We start from the raw sequence: 26,125 nt of genomic DNA, 5'->3' as shown, positions 1-26,125 counted from the left end.
AAGGGACCCATAAGGATCATCAAGCCCAACTCCTGGCACCACATAGGTCTACCCAAAAATTCAGACCATGTGCCTAAGTGCACAGTCCGATCGCTTTTTAAATTCAGGCAGGTTTGGTGCAGTGTCTACGTCCCTGGGGAGCCTGTCCCAGTGTGCAACCACCCTCTCGCTGAAGAACCTCTTCCTGACGTCCAGCTGGGCTCCCTCATCAGCACCAACCTGCCACCGGTGACATTAGCCAAGCTCCTGCAGGCACCACCACGCTGTGCACACCTGCAGAACATCACACAGACCATCGAAGACAGGCACAAGGTCAGGTTTTGAAATTTGTCTTTTTAATAAAAAGGCACCTATAAAACAGGTCAATACATTACAGGCAGCACAGATACCCAAAAACAAGCCTAAAAATTGTTTCAAATAAAAACCAATAAGATGTCTTCACATATTGTATTTATATATTTATATTTATATATATATTTATATAATGGTACAAAATGACTGGGGAAGTTTCTCCATGGGATGACAGAGAACAGGTCAGTCACCATTACCTCAATGTGAAAGCTAATTCCAGGTGTGTGATTACTGATGTACTGAAAGATGCTGTTTCCCAACGTTTACTTTTCAGAGCCAGAAAAAAAAAAAAAACATTGCGAAGTCATGGCTAAAACATGGGCAAACCTTTTACCGTGATTAGGTGGAGTCAGTACACAGAACTCAAGCTGGGAAGCCGAGCAATAAACGACAAGACACGAGACTAGACACAGCTCACAGCAGCGGGTAGCCGGCCGATGGCACACTCTGCCCAGGTCTAACGAGGACTTGCTGTTACTTCGCTTCCAGAGAAGCTCCTGCCAGAAGTGCTGAGCTCGGGCACAGCGAGGAGCAGTGCCCAGGCAGAAGGTGCTGTGCACCTCATCTCCCTGTGCTTCCCCCGTCACAGCAGTCAGGGTAGGGCTGGCTGGCTTCAGGGCAGGGGGGTTTTGAGGAAGAGCCCCCCGAGTGCTGCTCTGAAACCCACAGCCCGCAGCTGGAATAATGCCAGGATTTCCCTTTTGTATGCTGAGTCGAAAGGGTTTGCTTCCTAGTAATTTATCACCCAAGGACAGGTCTTCCTCCTGCCATCAGGCTGCCCACGTGCGGGCAGCGGTGGCTTCTCCAGTGCTGCGGAGGACACAGGGACAAGGTGCTGCTGACAGGGGGACGCGGGGAGTCCCAGGCAACTTCTGAGTTGGGCTGGGTGGAGGGGACGACAGGGGAGGTACTGACAGGCAGAGATCTTAACTGGACCGAAAGAACAGCTGTCTACAGACAAACAAAAAAAAGCTTTTTTTTTTTTTTATATATATATAAAAAATATTATGGCTTTAAATTAACCGAGACTAGCTGGTGGGTGATGAGCAAGGTTCGGGGATGGCGTTGGTATTTGGGTGTTTACAAGAAAATACCAGCAGCCAACACCCCAAAGTGCAGCCAAGGGAAGCCACAGCCTTTCAGGCTAGTCAAGCTAAGAAAAAGCTGCATCTGCTCGAGCCACATCCTCCCAGGTGAAACACACACCCTGAGAGGATGGAGAATCCAAGCAGCTACAATGTCAGGTCCGAAGCACACTTACTTAGCCCAGGTTGAAGACGATTCCTCTTTGCCCTAACTGCCAAGGCAGGGACGAGCACTTTCCAGGATTGTTCCTGGTTTGCCACTTTTTTAAAGAGATGCTCGGTCAGATCATAACACCACGAAGCAGGAGACCAGAGTGAAGTTCTTCCTCAGATCCAGACCCACACTTCCAACCTAGTACCGCACTCTACAAATACCCCAACACGTCAGGGTATTCCTGATCAGACTTTGTGGCTAAATCTCGTTACAGATCCAATCAACGCAGACACTGGAGTGACATTTCACCACCTGCCGGTCTTTTCTAACAGCTTGCAACACAATAAAAAGCTTTGCCAATCCCTCTCTACTTGACGACCTCCCCTTCTGAAAGCCTTCTCCTCCCTGCGGTTTCAAGTAGGGAAAGGTGAGCGCTGTTACAAGAGAGGTAGTATGCTGAGTCTGGCTTTGCAGAGATAATCCTCCAGCTGGTGTTCGTGTGGCAATCGAGTGCCCTGAGTTCACAGTGGGATACCCATAGGGTTCACCATGCTGGAACGTGGTCCCTGCAGAGATCCAGAGATCCTGTGTGTACAGAAGTGCATGTGCTTAACCCCACAGTCCCTTCAGTGGACAGACACAGGAAAAAAAAAACACTGGTGCCATGTGCAGGAAGACCTTACAGAACGGAGGATGGGAGGGCGAAGCGCATCCAGAAAAGCCTGAGTTGTTCAAATGGCTTCCGTCAGCCTCGGGATAAGAACCTCAGCCTCTGAGATCAGAAACGCAGAGCAGCCACACTGCTGACACCATGCAAGACAACTCTGCTTCTGAGCTGAGTATTGCGTGCAGGGACAGCTCACCTGCACCAGCTGGCCCTCTACAGTGCAGTACGGCGGGGCTGCAACAGGGAGCTCGGGGCAAGATGGGACAAAAACTGCCTCTGAAAGCCCGGATGAGGAGCACAGGCAAGTGTGATGGGGAAGGAAGACCTGGGAGACCATTCAACAGCAGAGGTAGAGGGGACACGTTGTGATCACGGCGGACGATGGGTGGGTGAAGGACTGGTGGAGGGAGGCTGCGAAAGGGCAGGGCTCCTGGCTGGCCTCTCCGGGGAGCACCAGGAGGAGCCACCCAGCTTTCACAGCCAAAGCAGCATCCCCGTGGAGCAGTGCCAGCGGGATCCCGAGGGGCTGAGGCCTCTGCCCGGCCAGCTGAGCGCTGCTCCAGTGGCTGGGGCCACAGCTCCGACCTCCCCAGTGGTCCTCAGTCACTGGTTGTGTTCTGGTGCTCAGCACAGACTCCACAGGGGCCTAAGATCTGCGTGAAACCGTACAACCTGCACATGCAAACTGCTCCAACGCATGAATGACACAGGTTTGACAAAGAGTCACTCTATAAGGAAATCTCTCGACGCCCTGTGCACCCTGGGGGATCCTCCTGCCTCCCCCCAGGAGAGCTTTCAATCCTTGTACACTGTTGCCTTCAGCATGTTTTTTGTTCTTTTTTTTTTTTTTTTTTTAAAACATGTTTTGAGGCTTCTATTAAAACACAGAAATACAGAACAATTAAAAACCAGCACAAGTTTTGCCTTTCTCAGCGACCTATTTACAGCTAGTTCCAAAAACCCTCTTGCGCATTTTGGTTGCTTTAAAGGAAAAAAAAAACAAAAAGGAAAAAAAAGGAGAGAGAAGGAAAAATTAAAAAAAAAAAGAAAGAAAGAAAGAAAAACACTTGAAGGAGGAAAATGATAAATGAAAACTTTACAAACTGCCACAGGGTCTGGAAGTCCCTGGACAACACACAGGGTTCAAAATTAACAGCCCCACTCCCACTCCCAGTCCCTCCACCCTCCCCTTTCCCCTCAAAAAAAAAGGAGGAAAAAAAAAAAAAAAAAAGAAGAAAAAAAAAAGAACAATTCACATCAAGTTTACTGCACATGTGGTTTTCTGTAGAGAGGCAAATCCGATATGAAAAGCATCCCACTTGGTGTCCTCCACTGGCGTTGGCCCCAACCCGCCCCCGACGAAAGGTTTAAAAACGTCTGTACAACCCGGCCCCCCCCGTGCTCAGAAAGGCAGGTTTGCCATGTTCCCCGGCCCGGGGATGTAACTCATTTGGCTGTCCAGGGAGACACTCCTCTGCCTCATCTGGTGCGTGACCATCAGGTTCTGCTGCGGCGGGGGCCCCATGAGCGAGCCCTGAGGTGACATCATGTGTCCCGTCTGGGCGTACATCTCCCCCGACACGGACATGCTCCTCTGCTTGGCCTGCATCAGCATGAAATTCTGCTGGGCCATCAGGCTCTGCTGCGGAGACATCATGCCCTGGTGCATGCTGTTGCCCATCATACCCTGCTGGGGCGGGATGCCTGTCCTGCCCAGCATGGGCACCTGTCCGGGATGGCACATGGGCATGCCGAGTCCCCGCTGCACGCCCTGCTGCCCCGGGAGGCTGGGGGCGTTCATACCTGGCCGCACGGGGGGCTGCTCAGCCATCATGTTCTGCAGGTTCATGAGGTGGAGGTTGGAAGGCTGCGATTTGGGTGCTTGGCTGTCGCTTTTGGGGAAATACTGCAAGGTGCTGCTTGGCTTCTCCGAGGGGATGATCCTGGAGAGGTCGAATTCGGGGATGCCGGTGGGCGTGGGGCGGATGACCTCGCTGAGCTCGGGGTCGTTCAGCACCGATGCCACCCCGGGGAGCACGGCAGGGTAGGTCTCGCCGATCCGAGGAGGGATGTTCTTGCCCATGATGTGCTGCTGAGGGGGCATCTGGCCGGGCTGCTGGGCAGGAAGGTCGTCGGGTGGCAAGGGCATCCCTGGGGGGTAATGCTGCTGCATGCCGGGGCCGCCTGCCCCGCTGGGGACCATGGGCATGCCTCCTGCAGGAGACTGCATGGCGTTGTGGGGCTGCTGCATGCGGGGGAACACGAGCTGGTTGGAAGGAATCATCTGCGAGCTGTTTGGCACGGGGCCGCACTGCTGGTTCAGCGAGTCCTGGGGCCCCGGGGGCAGCATCATGGGGTTCGGGGGGGGGACGCCTGTCCCCGGTGCACTTGGGTGCATAGGAATGTTGGAGCCCAGAGGGTTTGGGGAGGACATCATGGAGGTAGGGGGTGGTTCGTGGGAGAGGGGCTGCTGACCGGGCAGGTTCATTCCCATGGGGCTCTGAGAGGATCCAGGTCCCACGGAGTTTAAGTGCAGTTGATTTGTCTGATTCCCTGTCACACCTAGGGAGAAGAAAGAAAATGAGAAGGGAGTTAACTCTGCCCACACACCTCTCCAGGCTGTGAAATCCACACCCTGTGTGAGCTTGCTTTGCTCTCCTGCTCCGAAAGCCCCAAGCAAGGGGATGCAAGAAGAACACAAAGCATCAACGTCAGAAAGAAGCGCTCCAAATCCAGCTCCCTAAGCCCAGGAACAGCAGAGAACTATTTCAATTTTGGCCACTGCGATGCTGTCAGCCAGGACTTGGCCACCACAAGAAGCTCCTGCCAGAGAGACAGGTGATATGGCAAGGCCTGGCTGGGAGCAGCTTGTTTTCAGGGATGTTAACAGAACACACAGCTGCAATTCATGTGGATTTGTAGTTCTTATGGCCCGCTAATTTTATAGTCCCAGATGGCTCGGCGTGTTGAAACAGCTCTGTGGGGACACCAGGATCTCAGCAGGGTGCCTGGAAGGCATGGAGGAGTGACCCTGCACCACTGCCCAGCCCTCCAGCAAGCTCCTGTGACCACACACTGCTGGGTGGTGGCAAGGAGGAACAAGACAAGCGTTGGCTGCCCAACACAAGTGCTGTCCAGGAGGGAGGAATGTGTTCATCGATACAGCAGAGCGAACAGGGCTTGCAGAGGGGTTCAGTTTCAGAGGCAGCACATGCATTTGCATGCCTGCGGTCAAGCTAAGTAACTTCTTAGCAAAGAGTCAACACGTTGATTTTTCATTTTGAAAACCACCAAAAATATTTACCAGACAGCTTTAAACTCCAACACCAAGTGGTACAGCCTGCTGGAATTCCCCTTCCCTTTCACGCTGGTCACCAGATGACGAAAGCCAACCATTTGTCTAGCTGTCCTCATCGGTGCCACCAGCTAGTGAAGCATGTCTGGCTGCTGCTTACTGAAATCACAACTGTGCTGAGCCAGAGCCTTGCTCGTGCAGGCACCTGGCTCTGCTCACAACCACCAGACCCCCAAGGCTGGGGCTGAGTGACCTTGTCTTGCTGCAGAAGAGGGAACACAACTTTTTATTGCCTGCTTCAGCTGTACAACTGCTCTCTTGCAGCTCATCCAGCCCATCAGACCTGTGGACAGCAACATCCCTCGTCCCCCCAAAGGCCATCCCCCCTGCAGATACGTACCTGACATGCTCCCCGGGGGAAGCATAGGCCTGTCTGGCAGCAGCTCGTCGTCAGAGGTGGCAATGGTTTTGATGGCATTGTGGTAAAGAGGCGTGGAGCTGGGCATAGCGTACTTGGACATCTGAGACATCATCAGGGAAAGGGGGTTCTGGGAGGGGGAAGGATCCGGGGAGGAAGTAAAAGGCATATTGGGGTTCATGGTGCTGGAGGCTGGCTGGTTACTGGCTGGTGCCGAAGAACTGCTCCTGGGCCCAGAAGGGAGAGAACCTGCAAGCAAGAAAGAGACGGCTCAGTACTGCCCACGTGCTGGGGCTTCCTCCTGTCAGACAGCAACCCCATCCCCTCCTTAGGATGGCAGCCGTCAGAGAAGGCTGCAAGACAGCTGGCAAGGCCCGGAGCCCTCCAGCCTCAGAGGAGGCTCACGCTCCAGCACCTGGGATGTCCACACACCCGCCAAAACCACGCACACTCCCACACAAGACAGCAACGTACCCTGATCCAGTCCTGCCATGGAAGCAGAGGAGTTCATGCTGAGCGGCTGCTTGCTCTGGGTGACTCCTGGGCTGGGCAGCGTGGCTTTGGGAGACGGCACCCAGCCAGGGGAAGGAACAGCCATGGAGGGGGACTTCAGGCGGCTCGGCGAGCCCGTGGGGGACCGGACGTTAAGTGAGGAGCTCATCACCTGGGGGGACTTCAGGGGTCCAGACTGGTTAGAAGGAGGCATGCTGACCATCTGCGAGGGCGTCTGCGGGGACTTGAGGTTGGCAGAAGGGGAAGTGACCAGCGGTGAATGCACTTGGCTGAGGGTGGGGGACTTGAGGTGCCCCATGCTGGGGGAATTCATCTGGCTGATGTTGATGGTGAGGTCAGAGGGCCGGCGGCCCAGCCCCCGGGAAGGTGCTGGATGCATGTTGGCCAAGTTGCCCCCTTGTGCGGGTGTAGGATTGGTGGCTGGAGGCAGAGGGATGTGGCTGAGTCTGGTGGTGCCGCTGATGCTCCCCACAGGCATGGTGCCCTGCTCAGGGCTGAACATGTCTGAGGTGCTGCCCATCTCCTGGGACATGTTGGGGTAAGGTCCTTGCCCGCCTGAGAAGCCTTGCTGTCCTTGGCTGGGGAACTGGGAGGGAATCACCATTTTCTGCGCCCCCCCCAGCATGGCGTTGCCGTTGCCGTTCTGAGCCCTCACCCTGGCCAGCTCCTCGGGGCTCATCCCCTGGTGGGCCATCATGTCAGGGCCCCTCATCTTCTGCGACATCATCATCTGCTGCTGGGGGGTCATCTGCACGTTGAGGTTCATGTTCATGTTCATGTTGACATTCATGTTCATGTTGAGGTTGCCGGGGCCCATGGGTGCGTCCATGTCCCGAAGGCCCGACTGGCTCATAGGGGGGCTCAGCATCCCCCGCGTGCCTGCAAAATCCATTCCCATGGGGGCACTGCTCAGGCTGTCCCCCGTTATCTGCCCAGCAAACATGGATTGATCCATCTGCCTGTGAGCCTGTATCATCCTCTCCATCTCCATCCCCTGGCCCATGGAGTTGCTGGACATCCCCATGGGCCTCTGCATTGCAACCGGGCGTTTCTCCATCAGCTGGTGCCTCAGGATCTCCTCCCTGGCACGGGGATTCATGAACCTTTCAGGGTCCCCTTGCCCCGATGGGTACGGCAGGGAGCCTTGCGGAAAGTTCCCAGGGCCTCCCATAGGAGGCAGATCATCGCTCCATCCCATGCCAGGCCTGACCGGCCTCTGCATAGCATTCATGGGCCCAAGAGCATCCAAGGACATGTTCTGCATCCCTCCAAAGCCAGAGACTCTCTGCATTTGATTTCCAGGGAATCGTGGCCCTGGGAAGGGCGGCCCTCCCCTTAGCTGCATAGGGTCCTGCACGTCTATAGGACCCCGCAGCTGGCCGCCCATCCCTGGTGGCCACTGCTCCCCAGGCTTGCTGTGGTAAGGGGGCGGGGGCCCACGCATCATCATGCTGCCCATAGACTGTGGAATCATGATCTCCTGCATGGGCCGCCCGTGGATGCTGATCTGCTCCTCTTTCCGGCGCTTCTCCTCGTAGTACTCTTCCTGCAGCTTCCTCCAGGCGACTTGCTCCGGTGTCAGGCTGTCCTGGTTCAGCCGCTGCATCATCATGTTCATCTGCTGCCCCATGTCAGTGCCCGGGTGGTGGGGTACCTCATGCTCCAGGCTGGGGCCACCGAGGCTCTGGGTCTGCGAAATCATGGACTGCAGAGGCTCTTCGTACTTCTTCATGCTGGCAGGGGGTACAGGAGGCTGGGCAGGGGCAGCCTGGGGCTGAGGGGCAGTGCCACCCTCCCCTGTGGTTTGGCCGGACTTCAGGAAGGGCTCAGCCTCCCCGCTGCGCAGCAGCAGGCGCTCAATGTCCCGCAGGGTCTGCAGAGAGCGCTCGCGGTGCTCCAGCTGCTCCTTCGAGAGCCCCTCGGAGTTCATAGGGTTTCTGGGGCCCAGGCCTGCCTGCCCGTTCCCCTGCATCCCTGAGCCTGGGCCTTCCCCGAGGAGGCTGGAGCTGGGTGTAGCCGAGTCCACTTGCCCAGGCTGCATGGTGTTGGCAGATGCAGTGGGCGTATTGGGGTGGTTATTCCCGGGCTGGTTGCTGGCACTGTTGTTTCCCAGAGAGTTGGGAGTCAGATCTCTCCGGACATCTTCGCTTGTCCCTTCCTGGGGCAGGCTGCTGGGCGCAGGCAAAGCTGTTTGACCGATGGACTGAGGCGGAGGAGGAGGCTGCGGTGGGGGAGGCTGTGGCTGGCTAGCTTGAGGTGCTGGTGGCTGGGTCTGTGGAGTGTTGGCAGCAGGAGGGTTCATCGGAGGCTGCTCAGCAACCCCCAGCACTTTGTGAGCTGGCGCCTGATAAAGAAAAGGGAAGCCAAAGTGAGCAGGAAAAAAAAATTGTGCGTGGTTTTCCCCATACCCTCTAAAGGAGACTACGCTGTCCCAGAAACATGCCGCACGGCTGCTCTGCCTTCATTCCTCGTGGGGAAGAAGCAGGCCCTCTCGCATGCTCTAGAAATCCACAGTTACGTGTTCTGCCAGCGTGGCTGCAGGGCCACACGCCATGCCCCATCCCAAACTCTTCACAGCTTACAGCAACCAGGACTCACTCTGAAGAGGTTTCAGAGAAAAGCAGCTTCCCACACCACTGAAAGGGAATTCTGACGCCCCCCTTCCTTCACAGCTGAGTCAGGAGCTGGGAGAAATGGCCATATCAGAAGGGAAGGGTCAGCAGCACATGCCAACAGGAGCGTTTGGTCCACAGTTGGTATACCTGGTCTAACTTTGCCCGCGGGACGTTTTGCTGATGATAGGCCAGAATGGAGTCAGCTCGGCCCTGCAAGACAGCTTCCGCAGCTCTGGGGAGAGAGAACCAACCGCCCAAGGTCAGACATTGAGCCCCATCCCAGGCCCCTGGTGCCACCGCCTCTCTTCAGCCCTACGGGGAATTCTTAGGAGGCAAATGAGTAGGGGGGATAAGCTCAGAGTCCCCCCACCTGTCCTGCACAGGCCACGGTGAGGTTCTCTCACTGAAGACCACTTGCCTTGGACTTTGCATCTTCCCATGTGCTGTGCTGGGCCCTCTGCTCTGCTTTGTGCCTGTTGTTCCACGCTGCCTTAAGGGTGGCTTGTTGCCAAAATGCTCTGGGATCTACCACACAGAATCTGTGATCTAACAAGCTGGACTCCGCGGCTGAGGTAACGCAGGACAGAGGTGAGGAAACGAGTGGCGAACACCGAGTGTTGCATGGCACTCCCTGTGGCACCCCAACCCCCTGGATGCTTCTGAATCAGTTCAGCAGCTCACACTGCTTTGGGCAAAGCTTCGGTTAGATGCTGACTAGATATACTCTACGGTGAACATCACAGAAAGCAGCGCTAGACGTTGCTGAGAGGAAGTGTGCACAGAAGGCAAAGTTTGCCCATGAGCAGTAGCTGCCAGCAAACTTCCTGAACCCCAGCAGGGACCCAACTCAGCGTAACTGAACAGAGCCAGACACGTTTGTCCAGCCCTCCTGGAGTCAAGTGCAGCACACAGCAGGTTGCTGTGCCAGGCCAGTCCCACAGGAGTGGAAGGTACCAGGGTTTCCTGCTTACGTGTTAGCAAGGTGCGTTGTGAAGACGTAAACGAACTGCGAGGGCTGCTTTCCTGCTCCGCTGCCTCCTCCTCCTGCACCGTCCGACCGTAAGCCCGGGGCAGCACCATGAGGCGTGCTGGAAGAACTGGTCTCGTTCAGGTTTGGCAACGGGTTGGACCCTGGGCCAAGCTGCGAGGCTGTGGACATCGCAGGGTCTGCTACATTACAATCTGCGGGAGCACAGGAGTCGAGTTAGTAAAGCCAGCACAGCAAGGGAACCAGGGCAGTCCTTGCCAAATGGCACCGGTGTCTGCACCAGGAGGATTAACAAAGGGGGTGCAGGGCAGGAGGAAGGCTGGAGCAGCAGCCCTCAGCCACAGCAGAGGGATCAGTCTCTGCATAAAGGCCACGCCACTGCAGGGCCGGGCATGAAAATGCCTCTCGGTGTCAGGGCGCTTCTCTTCTAGAGTCACAGAGGAGAAGCCAAGGGCCCGGCACCCTGAGCTCCTGACACCGGCAGATGGCAGCACCCACCCAGCAGTCCTGGGGGTGGGGGTGTCCCCAAGCACCCCAAGGGCCCAGTTTGGGTCTCCCCTTCACCTCAGGGCGAGGGGTCGGGCTCACCTCAGCTCCCTTCCCACGGCCGTAGCGAGAGACACATAGGTGAGCAGAGGAGGGAAGGGCTGCTTTTTGCCAGTGCTCATCATTAATCATCATCAATCGTTAAACAATATTCCTAATTCATATTAATAAGCACTATTCATGGCTTTCCTCTCGCATGGCTCCACACACACACGCTCTCCTTTCACCAGGGCCCTCCCTGCAGACCCCCGGGCACACCAGCAGCCTGTCACAAAGCAGCGAAGAGCAGAGACACCACTGGAAACCTGACGGGGGGAGACACAGATCCCTCCAACCCACTGGGAGAAGTGGTTTGGGGAAACATCTTGGAGAAGATGTCACAAAAACCCCCCTCAGCTTGGTGGCACACACGTCTGTGTTTCACACCCACCACGGCTCTTGGGTGCCACCAGGCCCTGCGCTGTGGCCTTTTCAGTACTTAAACAGGCCTCACAAAAATATGAAGAGCGACTTTTTTTGTGGACAGACAATGATAGAATGAGGGGGAATGGTTTTAAGCTAAAAGAGGGGGGATCTAGATTGGGTATTAGGAGGAAATTCTTCGCTCAGAGGGCGGTGAGGTGCAGGAACACGATGCCCAGAGGAGCTGCAGATGCCCCATGCCTGAAGGCATTCAAGCCATTTCATGATTCTGTGAAATATTCTCCCTGCTACAAACTGAAAGTAAACTGAATCCTAAATGCAAAATATCCGAGAGTTTTGATGCATTTAGAAAACAGGAGAGACCTATGTTTTGCTGCCCAACACCCTCACGAAACACACACATTTGCTGACTCACTGCAATATCAAACTGCCACAGCAGGGAGAGTGCTGCTTCCAAAGAGAAACAGACATCTTTTTTCTAACATCTTGAACTCTAGTGGACAGAAGAGATGGAAATTTGAGCAACTAGGTGTGGAAGCTCACAAAACCTTTATACCTGTAAAATTTCAAAACATCATCCTAGGCTTTAGGAACAGCCGGGCTTCAACTCATGGCCGTGGCTGGAAGTGGAAGAAACCACAACGCTCTCACAGCACAACGGCCTGCCACAACACACTCGGAGAGATTTGGCTTTATTTAAGCTTCTGGGAGAGGTGAGGGTGGGCACTCACTGTGTGCACTGCTGATGGGCTTGTCGTCTTCCTCGCTGTCTGGTCCCGAGCACCATTCGTCCCCGCTGTACGGCTGCTTCCTTTCCAGCACACACCGCCGCTTGCTGCGGGGAGCTACCTCACCTGTGGAAGGACACCACGATCAGAAGAGCTGAGCTGAAGAGCCCTTTTGGGGGGCTGGGGCTCTGCTTGGCTGCGTGCCACACGCCGGGTCAGCTTGGGAAGCACAAGGTGCAAGGGCCAGGCTCTTCAGTTCGGAGCTCACCAAAGCCCAGGCTCACTAAGACCACATCCTGCAGCTGGCACTGAGACACTGTCCCCTGCCAAGGGCCACCCCGGGCATGGTGTGCCAAGACCCTAAACAGCAATGGGATGCACTGGTGAAACGCAGCCTCCTCAGGAGGCAGAGCGCTGGCTGTAGTGCTGCCAGGATGGCACAGTCAGTACCAGACTGTCTGCTGTTCACAAAAACTCAAAGTCTAGCACAACAGACAGGCAGGGAGCTTGTTAGAGACCTGCTGGTTTCCTCCCCTTTCTCTTGCTAGCTCCAAGCAGGCAGTTCCTGCGAGGGTGTCCTGATGAACCACCGAGCAAGGCTTTTTGGCCTGGCCACAGACTTCAGAGCAGTGGGTGAAGAGAAATGACAACACTCACCTCTCCCCCTGCCTCCCCACCAAGCAACCAAGGGCAGACAGCCTCCAAAATTGAGCGGAAATAAAAAAGAGACAGGACCAGAGCATGACTATGGGGGATGCTCGAGGGCAGAGCTGAGCGAGGCAGCTGCCACAGCCCGTGCTGAGCAGAGCTGAGCTTCTTGGCTTGCAGGTTGCTTTCCTACCCTTGGGGACTACCAATTTCCCAGCGAGGCAGAGAAGTGGTTGGTTTCCACAGGTCCTGTTGATATTTACACCTTCCATCACATACACACGTGTCAGAGTGCTCCGAGGGATGGCTCTGCCAGCCCAGCCAGGATGCAAGGGGTGAGCAGCCTCACGCTGACATCCCCCAGCCCCAGTAAAGGTCCTGGAGCACCTGCTCAGACTGGGCTGGGCACTGTTCTTTAGCATAACACTGACTGATCACCCTTTGGACAACATCGAATGATTTATGGGCTGTATTCACATGACACATCAATGAATTGCAGCAGAAATGGAGGAGATTCAGGCATTCAGTCCTGATCCTGTCACTTCAGTGATTTTCTGCTCCTTGGGCACCGTTGGCATTTCTCCCCCCCCAAGCCTGCTTCCTGGAGCCAAGCGCCACACGCAGCCATTGAGCACCAGGCTTGGTGGAATGCAAGAAACTACAGGGAAGGGCAGCTGGGGCAGGGAAGCCAGAGGGTTTGGAAGTACTGACTCAGCCCTTTTCCAGAAGCCACATGCTTCAGCACAAGAGTCACCCCTAGCTGATGAAACCACAGAGCTGTTCAGACAGAGACCCTTGCAGCACCTCCTCGCTAACCACAGCGGAGTAGCTGGACAGCTGCAAGAATACCACAAAGGCAGAGCTTTGCCAGCAGTGAGGAGACAGAAAAAAAAAAAAAAACACAAAACTAAATTCTGTCCTGAGTTGAAAGTCTGTACAACACAGAGCAGGGGCACTCGGAGCAGTTTCAGTGAAGGTCTTGCTCAGCACACCTCAGAAGCCCGTGAAAAGCAGAGTCCAAGGCTCCCAGTGCAACCAGCAGTTTAGGGAATGAAAAGCAAAAAAAAAAAAACACAAAACAAAACAAAACACAGGGACAACAGTCAGCCACTCTGCTCCCAAAGCTGCAGCTATGCCAAGCAGAGATGCAAAAGATGCACAGGCAGCCAGGGCAAGCCCGAACAGCAGTGGCAGCATGGAAACACAAGATGCTCACAGCTGCTCCGAGCCCTGGTCCTGCCAAGATGCTTGGAGCAACCGAGAGAAGGGCTGGCTGAGTCAAGCTTTAGGAGCACGCTACCTTTCGATTCCGTGTCCAGCGACGGGGTGCTGGCTTCTCGTTGCTCTCCGGAGTCCACTGAGATGCTTCGTTCCCGTTTCACCTTGCCCTTCAAGGAGCTGAAGTTTGGGACAGCGTTCTGGCTGTTTTTCAGTCCAGAGTTGCCAGGGGAGATCTGAGTGGCCTTGCTGCCATGGCTGCCCGCCCCCACACCCTTGGAGCCCAGGTTGCAGGTGGGTGCTTGGCTCACGTTGTGGTGCTGGGCTGGGGCACCGCCGCTGCCTGCCTTGCCATGGCTGGGCAGTTTGTTGTCAGGGTGCATTGGTTTGGCTGGAGCGGCCCACGGCACCACTGCAGGGAGCTCCCAAGCCCTTCGGTCAGAAACCTGCAAGAGAAGAGGGCAGAGAGGGTCAGCACAGAGCCCGCGGGCAGAGAGCCCTCACTTACGGGGTCAGGACGAGAACGGGGCATTGCTGCGTGCCAGCCCTGCCCTTTGGTGCACGGAAGGATGCTGAGAGCTGCTCTGGCAGTGTCACCAGAGGTCAGACACCTCTGCAACCTCGTGGTTTGAGGGCCCCTTGTGATGTCTGGGCAGCCCAGGCGCTGCTGCTGCTAACTCAGCACCCTGCGCTGCGTTACGCACGCAGGAGACAGCTGTGGGAACACAAAGTGCTCTTGGCACAAACCCATGGAGAGAGAGAGGGCTGGGAAGGGACAGAGGAGGGCTGAAAAGGCTGGAGGCAGCAGAGAAGCTCTCCTGAGCAGAAGACCAAACAGAGAAGGTAGAAAAGGCAACGCACTGCAGGCAAGAGGAGCCCAGGGCAGGTGGCAGCAGGCAGCCGAGCCGCATCCCCGTGTCTCAGGGGCTGCAGGGATGGTGCCGGCTCCTGCCCCGAGCCCCTGCGGGGAAGCTCCCACCTCGGCAGCAGCTTCCAGCCCAGCAGGACGATGCAACATGCCCAGGGCCTGCCGGCGAAGCTCTGCTGCTCCAGACCCAGCCCGTCTGTCTGGAAAGCCCCGCAGGCCGAGGCAGAACATTTCGAGGTCAGGGCAGAGCACGCAGGCTTCGGGAGAGCGAGCCACGTGTTTCACAGCACCACAGCACGGTTTGAGTGGGAAGGGACCTTAAAAACCACCATATCCCAACCCTCTGCCACGGGCAGGGACACCTCCTGCTGGATCAGGTTGCCTAAAGCCTCATCCAACCTCGTCATGAGCTTGTGAAGGCTGAGGGATTACTCTAATTGCTTACTTTGGTTATGTTGCTTGCGTGACACCCCCTCCACACCGGCCTGAACCTTTCCCTTGCACAGGCAGATGAATTTCCCAGCACCCAGGGCTGGCTGGGGCCACGCTCTGCTCTTCCCAGCTGGCCTTAAGCAGCCCAGATGCTGAGCAGGGATTTTTTCTGCCACCCAAGGACAGGAAGCTCCAGATGAAACCCCACATCCCTAAATAGGACAGAAAAGAGCCCGGCAGCACCGTGAGCACCACCTCCAGCGTGCTGAAAGCAGGTTTGAAGACACAGCAGTGCCAAGAGCCACGCTGGGGCACAACACCATCCCCAGACTGGCACACAGATAAAGACCAAAGCCCCCTTTGCAGACCCGTAACCTCGGAAAGACAGGGATGCGCTGCATCTTGCCACCAATTTCCCAACGAGTTCCCTGCCTGCAAAACGTTTTTCTCCACGCGTGCTCCCTGCAGGGCACGGGGGAGCCAGCAGCCGGCTGGCACAGCGGTGCCCAGCGGAGAAGCCCGCAGCAGCGGCACCGCGAGCTGCTGAGCCGCATCATTTGTGCACAGCTCGGCCTAAAGCTGCTCCCTCCTCCTCCACACACCTCTCCGAGGGCTCCGCTCTCGCCTGGAGGAAGATGGTGAGCCACAGCGCTGATTAATTTTCACAGCACATCGGGGAGTTGCTAGCCCTTTAAGCGTCAGCCAGCCTTGCTAGCGCGCTCTGGTTCTCCGGGGACCTATTAATAGCAGCTGGAAAGATCACATCACTCTCTGGATATTTATACCCCTCATTCCACACCAGGAGAGATTTATGGCGGAGTCGCTGTCCCAGCGCCTGCCCGATTGCTCCGTCAAAGCGCCCGCAGGGGGAGGGGAGCGGAGCAGGGAGGAGGAGAAGGTCCATATGGCACAGACTGCAGCACGCGTGCTGCCTGCCATCACGGGCTCGCCAGCCTCGGGGAGCTTCTCCCCGCTGGAAGGGGATGCTGCCAGACAGCATCTCAGACAGCAAACCCTTCAGCAGCTCCGCCGCTGGTGGCCTGAAGTCCCCGCGTGCCGCGGCACCGGCTCCGCACCGGGCGATTTTGGCAAGGCGACGTGCCGCAGCCCTGAGGGTCACCAAGTGATGAGCACCAGCGGGTGCTGCATCAGCCAAGGAGGAGCCACCAGCGCCATCCACAGCAGCTCCGGGCTGGAGAGGTGAGCCCGACTGGGGCACATCTGCATGAAGGCAGGGTTTTATTCAAAGCAGATCCCAAAGTGCCTCACCAAACATGTGCTCAGCAGCGCTGCAGCACAGCCTCGGCTGTAGCGCAGCAAGGGACGGGCGTGTGAGCACCCCGAGGAAGGAGGAAGAAAGTCAGGTCCCTGCAGCTCACCGTGGCAGCTCACCATCAGAGGTGCTTCATCCGTGGGCTAACAAGTGGATGGACACCTCTGGGTGCAGCCTGGATGAAACCCAACCAGACGTCTCCCAAAACCATCCTTCGTGCAAGCAGGAACTGCAGCTTCCTTCCAAATGGGACACCGCACAGGCTGCATTCTACAAGGGAACACCTCCTGGCCGTGTAAGAGGAGCTGCCGAGGGTTGAGGCTGCACCACTCCACCTGATCTGCTACTTTATTGGGCTTTTGGGCTGGGTCTGCGCGGCTTTTGCTGCTGGAGAGCACCTTTGGGCATGAGACACCTCTAAAGGAAGCGTCTCTCCAAGGCAAAGGATTCCCCTGCTCTTTCCAAGCCCAGCCAGAGTTTTTCTTCTGGTCACATCTTCAGTGAGAAACCAGGCAATGTTTACGAGCTGTCAACCAACACGCTTAGAGGCAGGACTTTCCAACCTGTGGCAGGGAGCACGGCCAGCAGCCCCGAAGGACCTCATAGCCCCCCTAACGAAACCTTCGGATGCTGCCTGGTCCCTCCAGAACATTACATTTTTGGGGCATCTTTTTCAAGTCCCTTCTTCCTTCGTTCTGGGAGTGGGCAGGTGCTCTGGGGCACTGTACCTCACCTCGAGTGCTGAGCACACAAAGCCAAGCACAGCTGCCTGGGGATCCTGGCTCAAGCAGCAGCACTTCCCCTGGGGAAATTGTCCCATTCTCCGGTCTTAACTGAGCCCGATAATGCTCCCTCTGCAAATTCTAAGGGCAGAAAGGCCACAAACAGCTGCCTGCAGATTCTGCCGTGCTTTCAGGAGGAGCAACAATTGGATCCTGTTGCGGATGCGTAGCAGGAATCCACCCCAGCCTCCCGTCTGTGTGGTTGCTGTGTGCTGACAGACACCTTGAGTGCCGCGAGCTCCTCGTGCACACCCCTTCCAAGCAGCTTCCAGCAGGCAGGCACACATCTGGGCCGGGGAAGAGAATTAATTAGGAAGTAGATACACTGACACGGGGAGACAAACGCTCCAAAACATCTTGAAAAGAACACGACAAAAAGGAGATTGCAGAGAAATCTGGCTCCCTCCGCAATTTAGCAACACACCCACTCCAGCCCAGCAGTTTTAAAGACAATAGAAAATTTAATTCCCAGTGGCTGAAGCAAGGATCCAAGACTCCTGGGCTCTGCCCCTGGCTGCCACTGATCCCACGGGTGACCTGGAGCAAGATGGGTTGCTTCTGGCTGCCTTGATCCCCCCACCATTAAATGGGGCGCCAATCTCGCCTACCTGATATGGGGAAGGAGGCTGACAAATCTCTCTGCTGAATGAAGTGCTACGTCTAAGTGCAGAGGGAATATTTGTGCCTTGTACATCTGAAAAGCCACGGCTTGAAACCAAAGGCTTAGACCTTAGCAGGAAAGAAACCTCAAAGCAAAACAACAAAAACTGCTTTCAGTACGAGTCCCCCAGCACGGCCTGAACAGCAGCGGAGGGGGGAGGAGGAAACTCGGGGCGAGGAGAGGCTGCTCTGACATATTCCTGGTCCTGGAATCGCTAGCTGATCGTTCAAGAAACCTGAAACCCCAGTGCATTCCCACAGGACTTTCTGGTGAATCATGCTCCTGCTCCCTCCGAAGGCCGATAACAGATTCCCAACAGCGCCGCAGGAATGCGGAGACCGTGCCTGCCTCCCAGCCTCCATCCCTGCAGGTTCCTCACTGCCGTGCCCACCGGCACTGCTGCCCCTCCGACCAGGCCCCCCGAGCTGTGCCAGGATGCCCCCCCCACAGCTCACGGACACCCAGCACACGAGATGAGATGGGCTGTGATAAAAATCCCATAGACCCAAAACATCCCATGGACCCCACCACAAAGTCAGCTGGAATGTCTTAGATCTGAAAGGAGAGGTCCCAGGGAAGCTCAGGGGCTTGGGAACACCACGTCAGCAGGGCTGCTTGGCCACAAGTCCCAAAGGTCTTCAGCAGGACAAAATCTCAGACTCACCTCTTCCACCTACAGACAGACACCCCCCCATAGCACATGTGGAAAATAAGGCTCGGATGAAGCATCCTAAAGCAGGAATCTTGTCCACTTCCCGCCCCAGCTCAAAACACCACCCTGGACTGCAGCAAAGCCAGGATGCACAGAGAGCACCTCACCCACACGCAAGGGTGCAGCCCTCAAATCAATCCCACCCCGGCAGATAAACCCGCAGGCTGAGCGCACCACGGCACAGCACAGACCTCCCCCTGTGCAGTCAATACAGGGGATTAAAGGACTTCCATCAATTCCCACTGTTTGTGTACCGGGGTTACCATAACGGGGTGATTAATGCTAAGAGGTCTACCTCGTGCGCTGCGCCTCACACTGCCCTCTGCTCCACCGACTCTCCTGAGCAGCGTGTTTCACAGTTTGCCCCACTTTTCACCATTTTCTCTAGAATAATACCCGCTTCCAGAGCTGGCACCCGTGCCATTCGGAGCTCTTAGAAACGCAGCTTCGCATACCTCCAAACATACCTCGCTTCTGCTGCCAAAAGCAGCGCGAAGACACACAGAGCACCTGGCACCCTGCCCCGCAGGACTCTCCTCAGGTCATCTCCACAGCAGTCCTGGGATGTAAATCCCCGGGTGGCCAAGCTCAGCCGTGTTCCAGCAAGGACATGAGGCTTGGTCCCTTCCCCAAGAAGACTCCTGGCTGCAGCAAGCCAGGCAGGAGCCCTGCGCCCTTCCAGCCCAAAGGACTGCCCATGCTGCGTTTCTCCCCGTCTGGCCCAGTCGCCTTCTCTGCAGATATTCAAGACCCGCCAGGACGCTTCCCTGCTCAACCTGCTGCAGGGATCCTGCTTTTAGCAACGGGGTCAGACCTGGCGATCTCTGGAAACCCCTTCCAACCCCCACGGGTCCGTGACTCTGCGATCCCACAGCCAGGTGCTGCGGAGGCTGCAGCGCGCAGCAGGAAGGAGCTCGCAGCCCTTCCAGGGTCACTCAGGGCGTCCAGAAGTGTCAGAAGATTTCCTTAGGAGCAGAGCAAGCTCTCCGTCCTGCTGCCTGGCATGCAGGCTATGGGATGGAGCCACTAGATGTCACCCTCGCCCAGGGCATCCCCAGCCTCATGGCCCCCCCCCTGGGGCTGAGCACTGCCAAACTTACCCTGTCTCTCCCCATTCTGGGGCACCTGTGCCGTGCACGGGGATCCCATTTGCAGAGCAAGCCCTCACTCTGCATCCCAGCCCCTAAACCAGCCTGCAGATGCTGTCCTGAAGATACCCTGGCAGAAGCTCCACAGATGCTTGCTCCTAGCAAGGCGACGTGGAGGTGCCTGCGGCACGCTGCCAGGTGAGCGTGAGGGATCCCACCACACCTCGCAGAAAAGCTTCCCCAGAACAGCAGCTCTCAGCTCTTAGCCCTTTGAGGCCTAAAATGTGGACCCCAGGCACTTCCCAGCTTGAACAAGAGCTTTGCAAACTGCAAGTCCTGGCACAAAATGCTCAAGGCAGGGTCACCTCGGCCACCTCTCGCTGCCTGGTGCCCCAGATGCGCTGTGCAGTAGGATCCCTGCTGCAGACAGCATGCAACGAGCAGGTTTCCCTTCGAGGAGGCTCTGTGAAGAGGAAACACGGTGTTTTAAGTCACGTGCAGGAAGGTGTGGACAACCTTACTTTGACCTAATTGCGTGCATGATTTAGCTCAGTTGGTGTCCTGGAGCTCTTGGCCAGACCCGGTTTGGGGAAGAGGGGCTCCTCCTGCCTCTGACCTGGCCTGGCTCTAAGTGTGGCGAACAAAAGGGCACACCTGTGGTGACAAAAAAGGGCACACCATGAGGTGACAAAAGTAAAGTTTGCAGCACCTGCTGGTAAGCAAATGGTCTGAATCACCAGGCTGCATCTGTGCGCCCCTGCGTGCACGCATCCAAACAAGCGCACGGGCATCACCTCACCTGGGGAGGGGGAAAAGGACACGGAGAGGCAGGGAAGAGGTGGCAAAAACAAGTCTGTCTGCCCCCAGCACCTTGCACAGAGACTGTTATCTATCTGCACTGCCTCCTGGGAGGCTGGGCTGCAGAAGGGATGCACAAAGTCAGCAGCCGCTCCTCCAGGATTATAAATAACAGCCCCGGCGCACAGCGGAGCCTTGGCTCTATATTTAAACCCTGGCTGAGGTCACTTCCTTTTCCCAGCAGCTCTCTCAGCCCCCACCCCCAGTTTGCTGTGATTTGCATGCCGGCGTGACTCAGGCACGTTGGGGTTTAAGGTCAAAGGGGAGGCAGCCGTGCATCGGCCCTGCAGGAAATTCCACGCTGGGAAACCCTTCGCCCTCCCCAGCGCCGGTGGGGCGCACGGGGGCAGCCGCCTGCGAACCCAAACCCTCCCCACGAGACTTCCCCCATCGCAGCCGGGCTGCAAGGGACAGGGGGATCCCCCTGAGCACCCCAAAAGGGCAGCTGCTCCTCCTCACGCCCCAGCCACCTCCTCCGCAGCTCAAGCTGAAATTTCCCAGCTTCTCCTACTCAGGGGGGTGCAAAAAGGCCACGGCCTGGCCCATGGAACCAGCCCACGGTCCCCGGGGTTACTTTGCCCTTGTACAAACCCTCCCACGGCTTGCCAAGCTCGTCCAAAGACATCATTATCTAACCTTGACCCACGCCGCCAACTACCCCACCAAAAACGGGCAGAAACGGGCAAAATTCGCCAAGTGCAGCCCTCTGGAAGGGCTGCAGGATGAACACCTACCAGCAGCTGAACGCTGACGCCACAAGGAGGGACCAAACTGCAACCTTTCCTTGGGACTGCCCCCGGAGAGCCCCTCTCCTCCACCAGGAGAGAGATGCCTCGTTGATTTATGATGCACAGAGTTGGCAAAGGCTTCTGAAACTCCTCCAGCCCTCGTGTCTGAGGCTCGCAGGAGGCCCAGGGTTTGCAGGGCTCTTTGTGGCCAGAGCCCTGTGCTCTGCAGCCAGGTGCCCTGATGCTGCCAGATAAAAGCTCTGCAGCAATTTCATTTGCACTTGGTGCACTCACAGCGGTCCATCAGGCGCTCCCAGCTCAGCCCTCAACCAGGACAACACAACTCCAGTTCTGCCGCCACTTAAAAACCAGATGGCACCAACAGGAAAAGTCGTGGAGCTGGCAAAGAGTGGGGCAGAGAAAAAGAGCAGAGGAGATCCAGTGAGAGAACTGTAAATAAAGCCCTCTTGGAACTAGGGTAGGTGTTCAGGTCATCACGTAAGCAAATGAGCTGCTGGGTTTCCAGCAGAACTAATTGGTGATGTGCGCTATATCTATTGGGTTTCAAAGCCCTCGGCTATCTAGGTTACCAGCCCAATTCTCAGTCTCCGAGCTAGCACAAGACGGGCTGCGATCGACACGTCTGAAGACCAACAGCCAGAAAGCTTCCCATCCACAGTCTTGGCATACCAGCCAAATGCCTCTTCCTCTCCCTCATCCCACAGCTTCGGGAGAGGAAATCTGCGACAAAGCGGGGGTGCCCTATAGCCTTACAACCCCTGGAGTCAGCTTACAGGGAAGCAAACGTGGCAGAAAGCTGCCGGCATCACACGCAGCAGCGATGGACGCAGCGGTTCCAGCACAGGCTCCAGCTCACCGTGGTACCCAGCGAGGTGAAGAACCCCAATGGAGCGACACCAGCGAGGAAGGACCCTGGGCTAACCCTAAAATGCAACGGTGACCTTACAGGGCTGTGGCAAGCTCGAGGCCTGTGCTGCAGAGCAGCTCCCGTGGCTTGTACCAAGAGATGGGCAGCGCAGAGGCAGGCGGCAGGAAGCAGCACAGAGGTATCCAGCTCCCCCGGCCAGCTCCAAGGGTACTCGTTGTGCTCTCCTGACCACAGACACTGTTCCCTGGCTCCATCTGTGGCCCCTGGAGCCGAGCCTGCATCCCGGCAGCATGAGCACACTGGGAAGGCATGCCTGCTCCTTCCAAGGCTGTGCGTTTACAACAACAGGAATTAAAAGCCACAGCAGACCAAGAGCAGCTTTTTGGCCCACGATCACATTACAGGACAGGAAGGAAGAAGGCACTTTGATCAGGCTGGAATCACTTGAAACAGCTTCCACGCCACTATCTCAGCCACTGGAATTAGCGCCCCAGCACCCCGAGCCTCCCGTTCCTGAGGGCGCTTCCTGCCCCAGCACGCGTGGCAGGAGCGGAGCCACACAGCCAGCGCTGGGCACGAGCTGCTTCCAAACCAAGGTCACAGCAGCAAGAGGCACAGAAGAAGAGCACAGGGAGCCTCCCTGCATCTTGCCAGAGGAAATCGAGGCTCAGCAGCCACCAGTGGCTTCGGAGGCTGCCGCTGCACAGGGGCCCTCTTCCTCCCCGCGTGCCACGGGCGACGGGAGCCTCTCGAGCTGCTTCTGCACCTCCTGCTCCACGCACGCTGCTGGCGGGCAGAGGGTTAATTAAGGCTGCCCAGGGAGCTGCAGGAAGCCTCCTGCTTGCCCGCTCTCAAACAATGGGGCCATTGTGGAGGGCCGGGCAAGTGTGGGCAGCTCCCCGGGCCTGGCAGTTACCAGCCTGTTTGCTGCGCCGCCTCCTCCTCCTCCTCCTCCTTCTCTTCCTCCTCCTCCAGGTAGCAGAGGAGGCTGCCGGTCCCTCTGTGGAAGATGCCAGGAGAACAGGAACGTATGGCCCATCAGGAGCTCTGGGAAGCTCGGGAACTCTTCAACTCAAACCACAAATGTGCTCCAACCTCGCTGCCCCAGACACGGAGCTGATCCCTGACACGGCCAGAGCGCTGCCGGGAACTCCTGCGCCAAAACAAGACCCGCGCTGCCCCGCTCTCAGCGGGGTCTCCAGGCATCTTCGGAGCAGAGCTGAGTATCTGGCATGCTGGTGCCACACAGACAAGGCTTTTGCCACCGTTTCCAAAATCCCACCTGGATTAGTGGAAGTCTCGATGAAGAAAGTCAGCAGGGATTCAAAAATACTTGCAGGACCGAGCACAGCACCCCCGGAGCACACTGCAGACTGTGCCCCGTGGGGCAGATACACCTCTTCTACCCAGCACTGTAGCCCCTTGCCCTGTCTCCCCCGTGTCAGGAGCACAAATGCAGCCTGGCACAACCCTCTGAGCACTGTTTGCTCTGCCAGCAGCCCCTGACTCTTTCATCCACCCCCCTGTGCCCCCCTCCAGCTCCCAGCACCGCTCCCCGGTTCTCCTGGAGCCAGGCTGCGCTCAGCTCCACGGGGCTGTGCCCCCCGTTCACTTTTTCTGAGCCAGAGCCCCCGCTGCAGCACCCAGCTAATATCCTGCCATTTCTTTACATTTCCCACCCGAGGGCATCGCTTTCTTCCCAGCCTCCAGATCCCTCTCTCCTGCTGCTGTTACTCAGCTCAGCCAAGCCCACTCCGAGACTCGCTATCCACGTTCAATGCCACGCTACTTCAGGTCCTAAATAAGAGGCTGGCTGCTCTCAGAGAAAGGGCTGCAAATAGATCTGTCACTGTAAATACGCCGTGCTCCCTTTGCAGTCTCCGCAGCCAGCACTGTTCAACACAAGCCACCGACAGATTTTGCTCTTCTCTGAATTTTTGAGCAAGAGAGCCCAAGACAAAGGCAGGTAAAAACAGCTGATGACTCTTATGAGACGGCATGCCTGAAAGAAAAACCATATTCTCCCCTTCCCACTAAGAAAAGGAAGAATCTGGGCAACCTCTTCAAAACTAAGAGGGGGGAGTGAAAAAAAAAAAAAAGGGCAGGAAGGACAAAACAATCTTTGTCCTTGCTTTGCTTTGCTGCTCACGCAAACACGGGACAGCCCCTGTACCTGTTACCCCAGCTCAGGCAGCTTGGCTTCACCAAGACTTACAGAAACCAGGTCCTAATGGTCTGGGGAAAACGGCCCTAATGCTTGAGGAACAGCACGCACGGGATTTCCAGACTACCCCGATAATCAGCTCGCAGAAACCAGATAGCACAGCACACCCTCGGAGGTCACCGCCTGGCTCCACGACGTTCCCTTCAGCTGCTGTTCCTTTAAGCGTGGCTCCGAAGACCACACAAGGGTTAAATCTGCCTATAAATATCTGTTCTCAGCAGGGCTGCTGCTCTGAACCCTCTAGCCATCTGTTCTAGCTTTCCCCCATCTAAGACTCTAACATCTGAAACACGCTCAAAATTCTTCGGAGTGCTCCCAAAAATAGCCCGGTGCTGTGGCTTCGCCGTCGCCCGTGTCTGCGAGCGCAGAAGCATGCACCGGGGCGCCTGTGCCAGCACAACCCCAAAAGCCGTGCAAACGCCAACATGCCCGTGGCCGTGGTGCCGAGCAGACCCGTAGCGGCACGCAGATATTTGCATCCCTGCTCGGGTGGGTGTGCCTGCTCCACCGCAGGGCCCTGGGAAGCTGCAGCAGCATGTTCACGCTGGCGTGAGCCCGCGGCCGCGTGTGCGTGCGCTGCGCCGCGGCGTGGGTGTGGGAGCAACGCGGGGGCTCCCCGACGGTGGCATCGGCACGAGCCCGGCTGCACCGTGGACCCCACCAGCTCCTCTTCTGCTGAAGCTGCCCAGTGCTGTGAGCACCAGCACCAAACACCTCGACCTGTGAGGTTCCTCCATGCCCGATGCCGTGATCCAGACGCCGAGCGCAGGCGGTGGCGCGGCAGGGCAGGGAGGCCACGGGTTCACTTGTTCAGCGCTTGGCTCAGCAAATTCGGCAACCCCACCTCCGGGCACCGGAGCCTGGATGCAAAAGCAAGTAAAGCCTGATCTGCATGAGGCCAGAGACACGCCGCCCTGCCCCTAGCCAGCCGGGGCTTGTAGGATTTCCTCAAGCGCTCCACAGAGAGCTGGGGCAAGGTTCCTACCGCAGACACAACAGCTTCTGCAGCACGTTGGGCTCTAAATCTCCCTCGTGCTCAGAGTCCTCACAGCTTTCCAAATATCAAAGGCGCTGCTAGATTCATCCTTCCATCTGCCAAGCCTGTTAGCTCGCTCCACGGGGGCAAATCCAGGAGAGAGGACAATCCTCCTCGCAGGCGACAAGGCAAAGTGGGAAGCAAGCCGTCACCTCCCACACCCTGCCACGCTGACCAGGAGCGCACCATCCTCTCCAGCATCCTCCTCGTAGGCTCAGGACTCGGTGCTGTCCTCCTGCTCCATGCCCAAGCACCGCAGACACCCAGTGCTCAGCGAGGAGCATCGCAGAGCTCGGCCCTGCTGACACCACATCGGGGCTCCGTGCGCACACAGCCGCAGGGAGGGGACAAACAGTGACCGATTTCCACGCGACGATGCCAGCCCAAGGATCAGACAGCGGCCAGGTCTGCATCTCCACCTCCTTCCACAGGAGCCATTTCTCCCCTTCCAGACCATGGGAAACCACAGACCCCAGCCGGAGAGGCTCCCCTGTGCCAGTCCCCAACCCCACAGCGATGCTGCGGAGATGCCCACCCTGGCACAGCACAGCCAGAGCCGTGCCCAGCCCTCAATCACATCCCACTGGTGAGGAACACTTCAGGAACTCTTCTGCTCAGACAGAAACCTGCACGGGGCTGCAGCGGGCACTGCACCACCCGAGCATCACCCCGCTTTTCCTGGGGTACAGTGGCAGGGAGCCAGCTGCCCGGCTGGTGCACGCATCCCTACAGAATATAGGATCTTGTCGAGGAGCAGAAATGCATTTCAAGCACCAAGCTCCCGAAAACCTCAGGGATCCAACTCCCACTGCCTAATGTGTGTGAGTACATTCAGTGCATGCTCATGCACGCTGTACAAATGAGCCTCTGTCTGTGTCTTCAGGATAAAAGTCTTCTTCACTCCCTGATGTACTCAAGGCACCCA

At 56.9% G+C, this 26,125-nt stretch overlaps 1 protein-coding gene across 3 annotated transcripts in view; it reads right to left on the bottom strand.

The window, feature by feature from the left end:
• Window positions 1–313: 313 nt before the first annotated feature.
• The window catches only part of BCL9L (BCL9 like), a 44,821-nt gene continuing 19,009 nt past the window's right edge, over window positions 314–26,125 (bottom strand). Inside the window, exons 2-8 of one of the 3 annotated variants that reach the window (XM_068659126.1) lie at window positions 13,732–14,095; window positions 11,787–11,909; window positions 10,070–10,280; window positions 9,246–9,330; window positions 6,445–8,827; window positions 5,953–6,219; window positions 314–4,819 (exon numbers count right to left, since the gene is read on the bottom strand). In XM_068659126.1, the coding sequence (XP_068515227.1) occupies window positions 3,660–4,819; window positions 5,953–6,219; window positions 6,445–8,827; window positions 9,246–9,330; window positions 10,070–10,280; window positions 11,787–11,909; window positions 13,732–14,032 (4,530 nt within the window). In that variant the 5' untranslated portion in view covers window positions 14,033–14,095 and the 3' untranslated portion in view covers window positions 314–3,659. The other 2 variants (XM_068659129.1, XM_068659127.1) reach the window with 2 other exon arrangements.

This window comes from Anas acuta, chromosome 23 (genome assembly GCF_963932015.1).
Source record: "Anas acuta chromosome 23, bAnaAcu1.1, whole genome shotgun sequence".
Classification (NCBI taxonomy): domain Eukaryota; kingdom Metazoa; phylum Chordata; class Aves; order Anseriformes; family Anatidae; genus Anas; species Anas acuta.
Note: the sequence above shows the minus strand (reverse complement) of the source record. Positions and strands in the feature narration are given on the sequence as shown.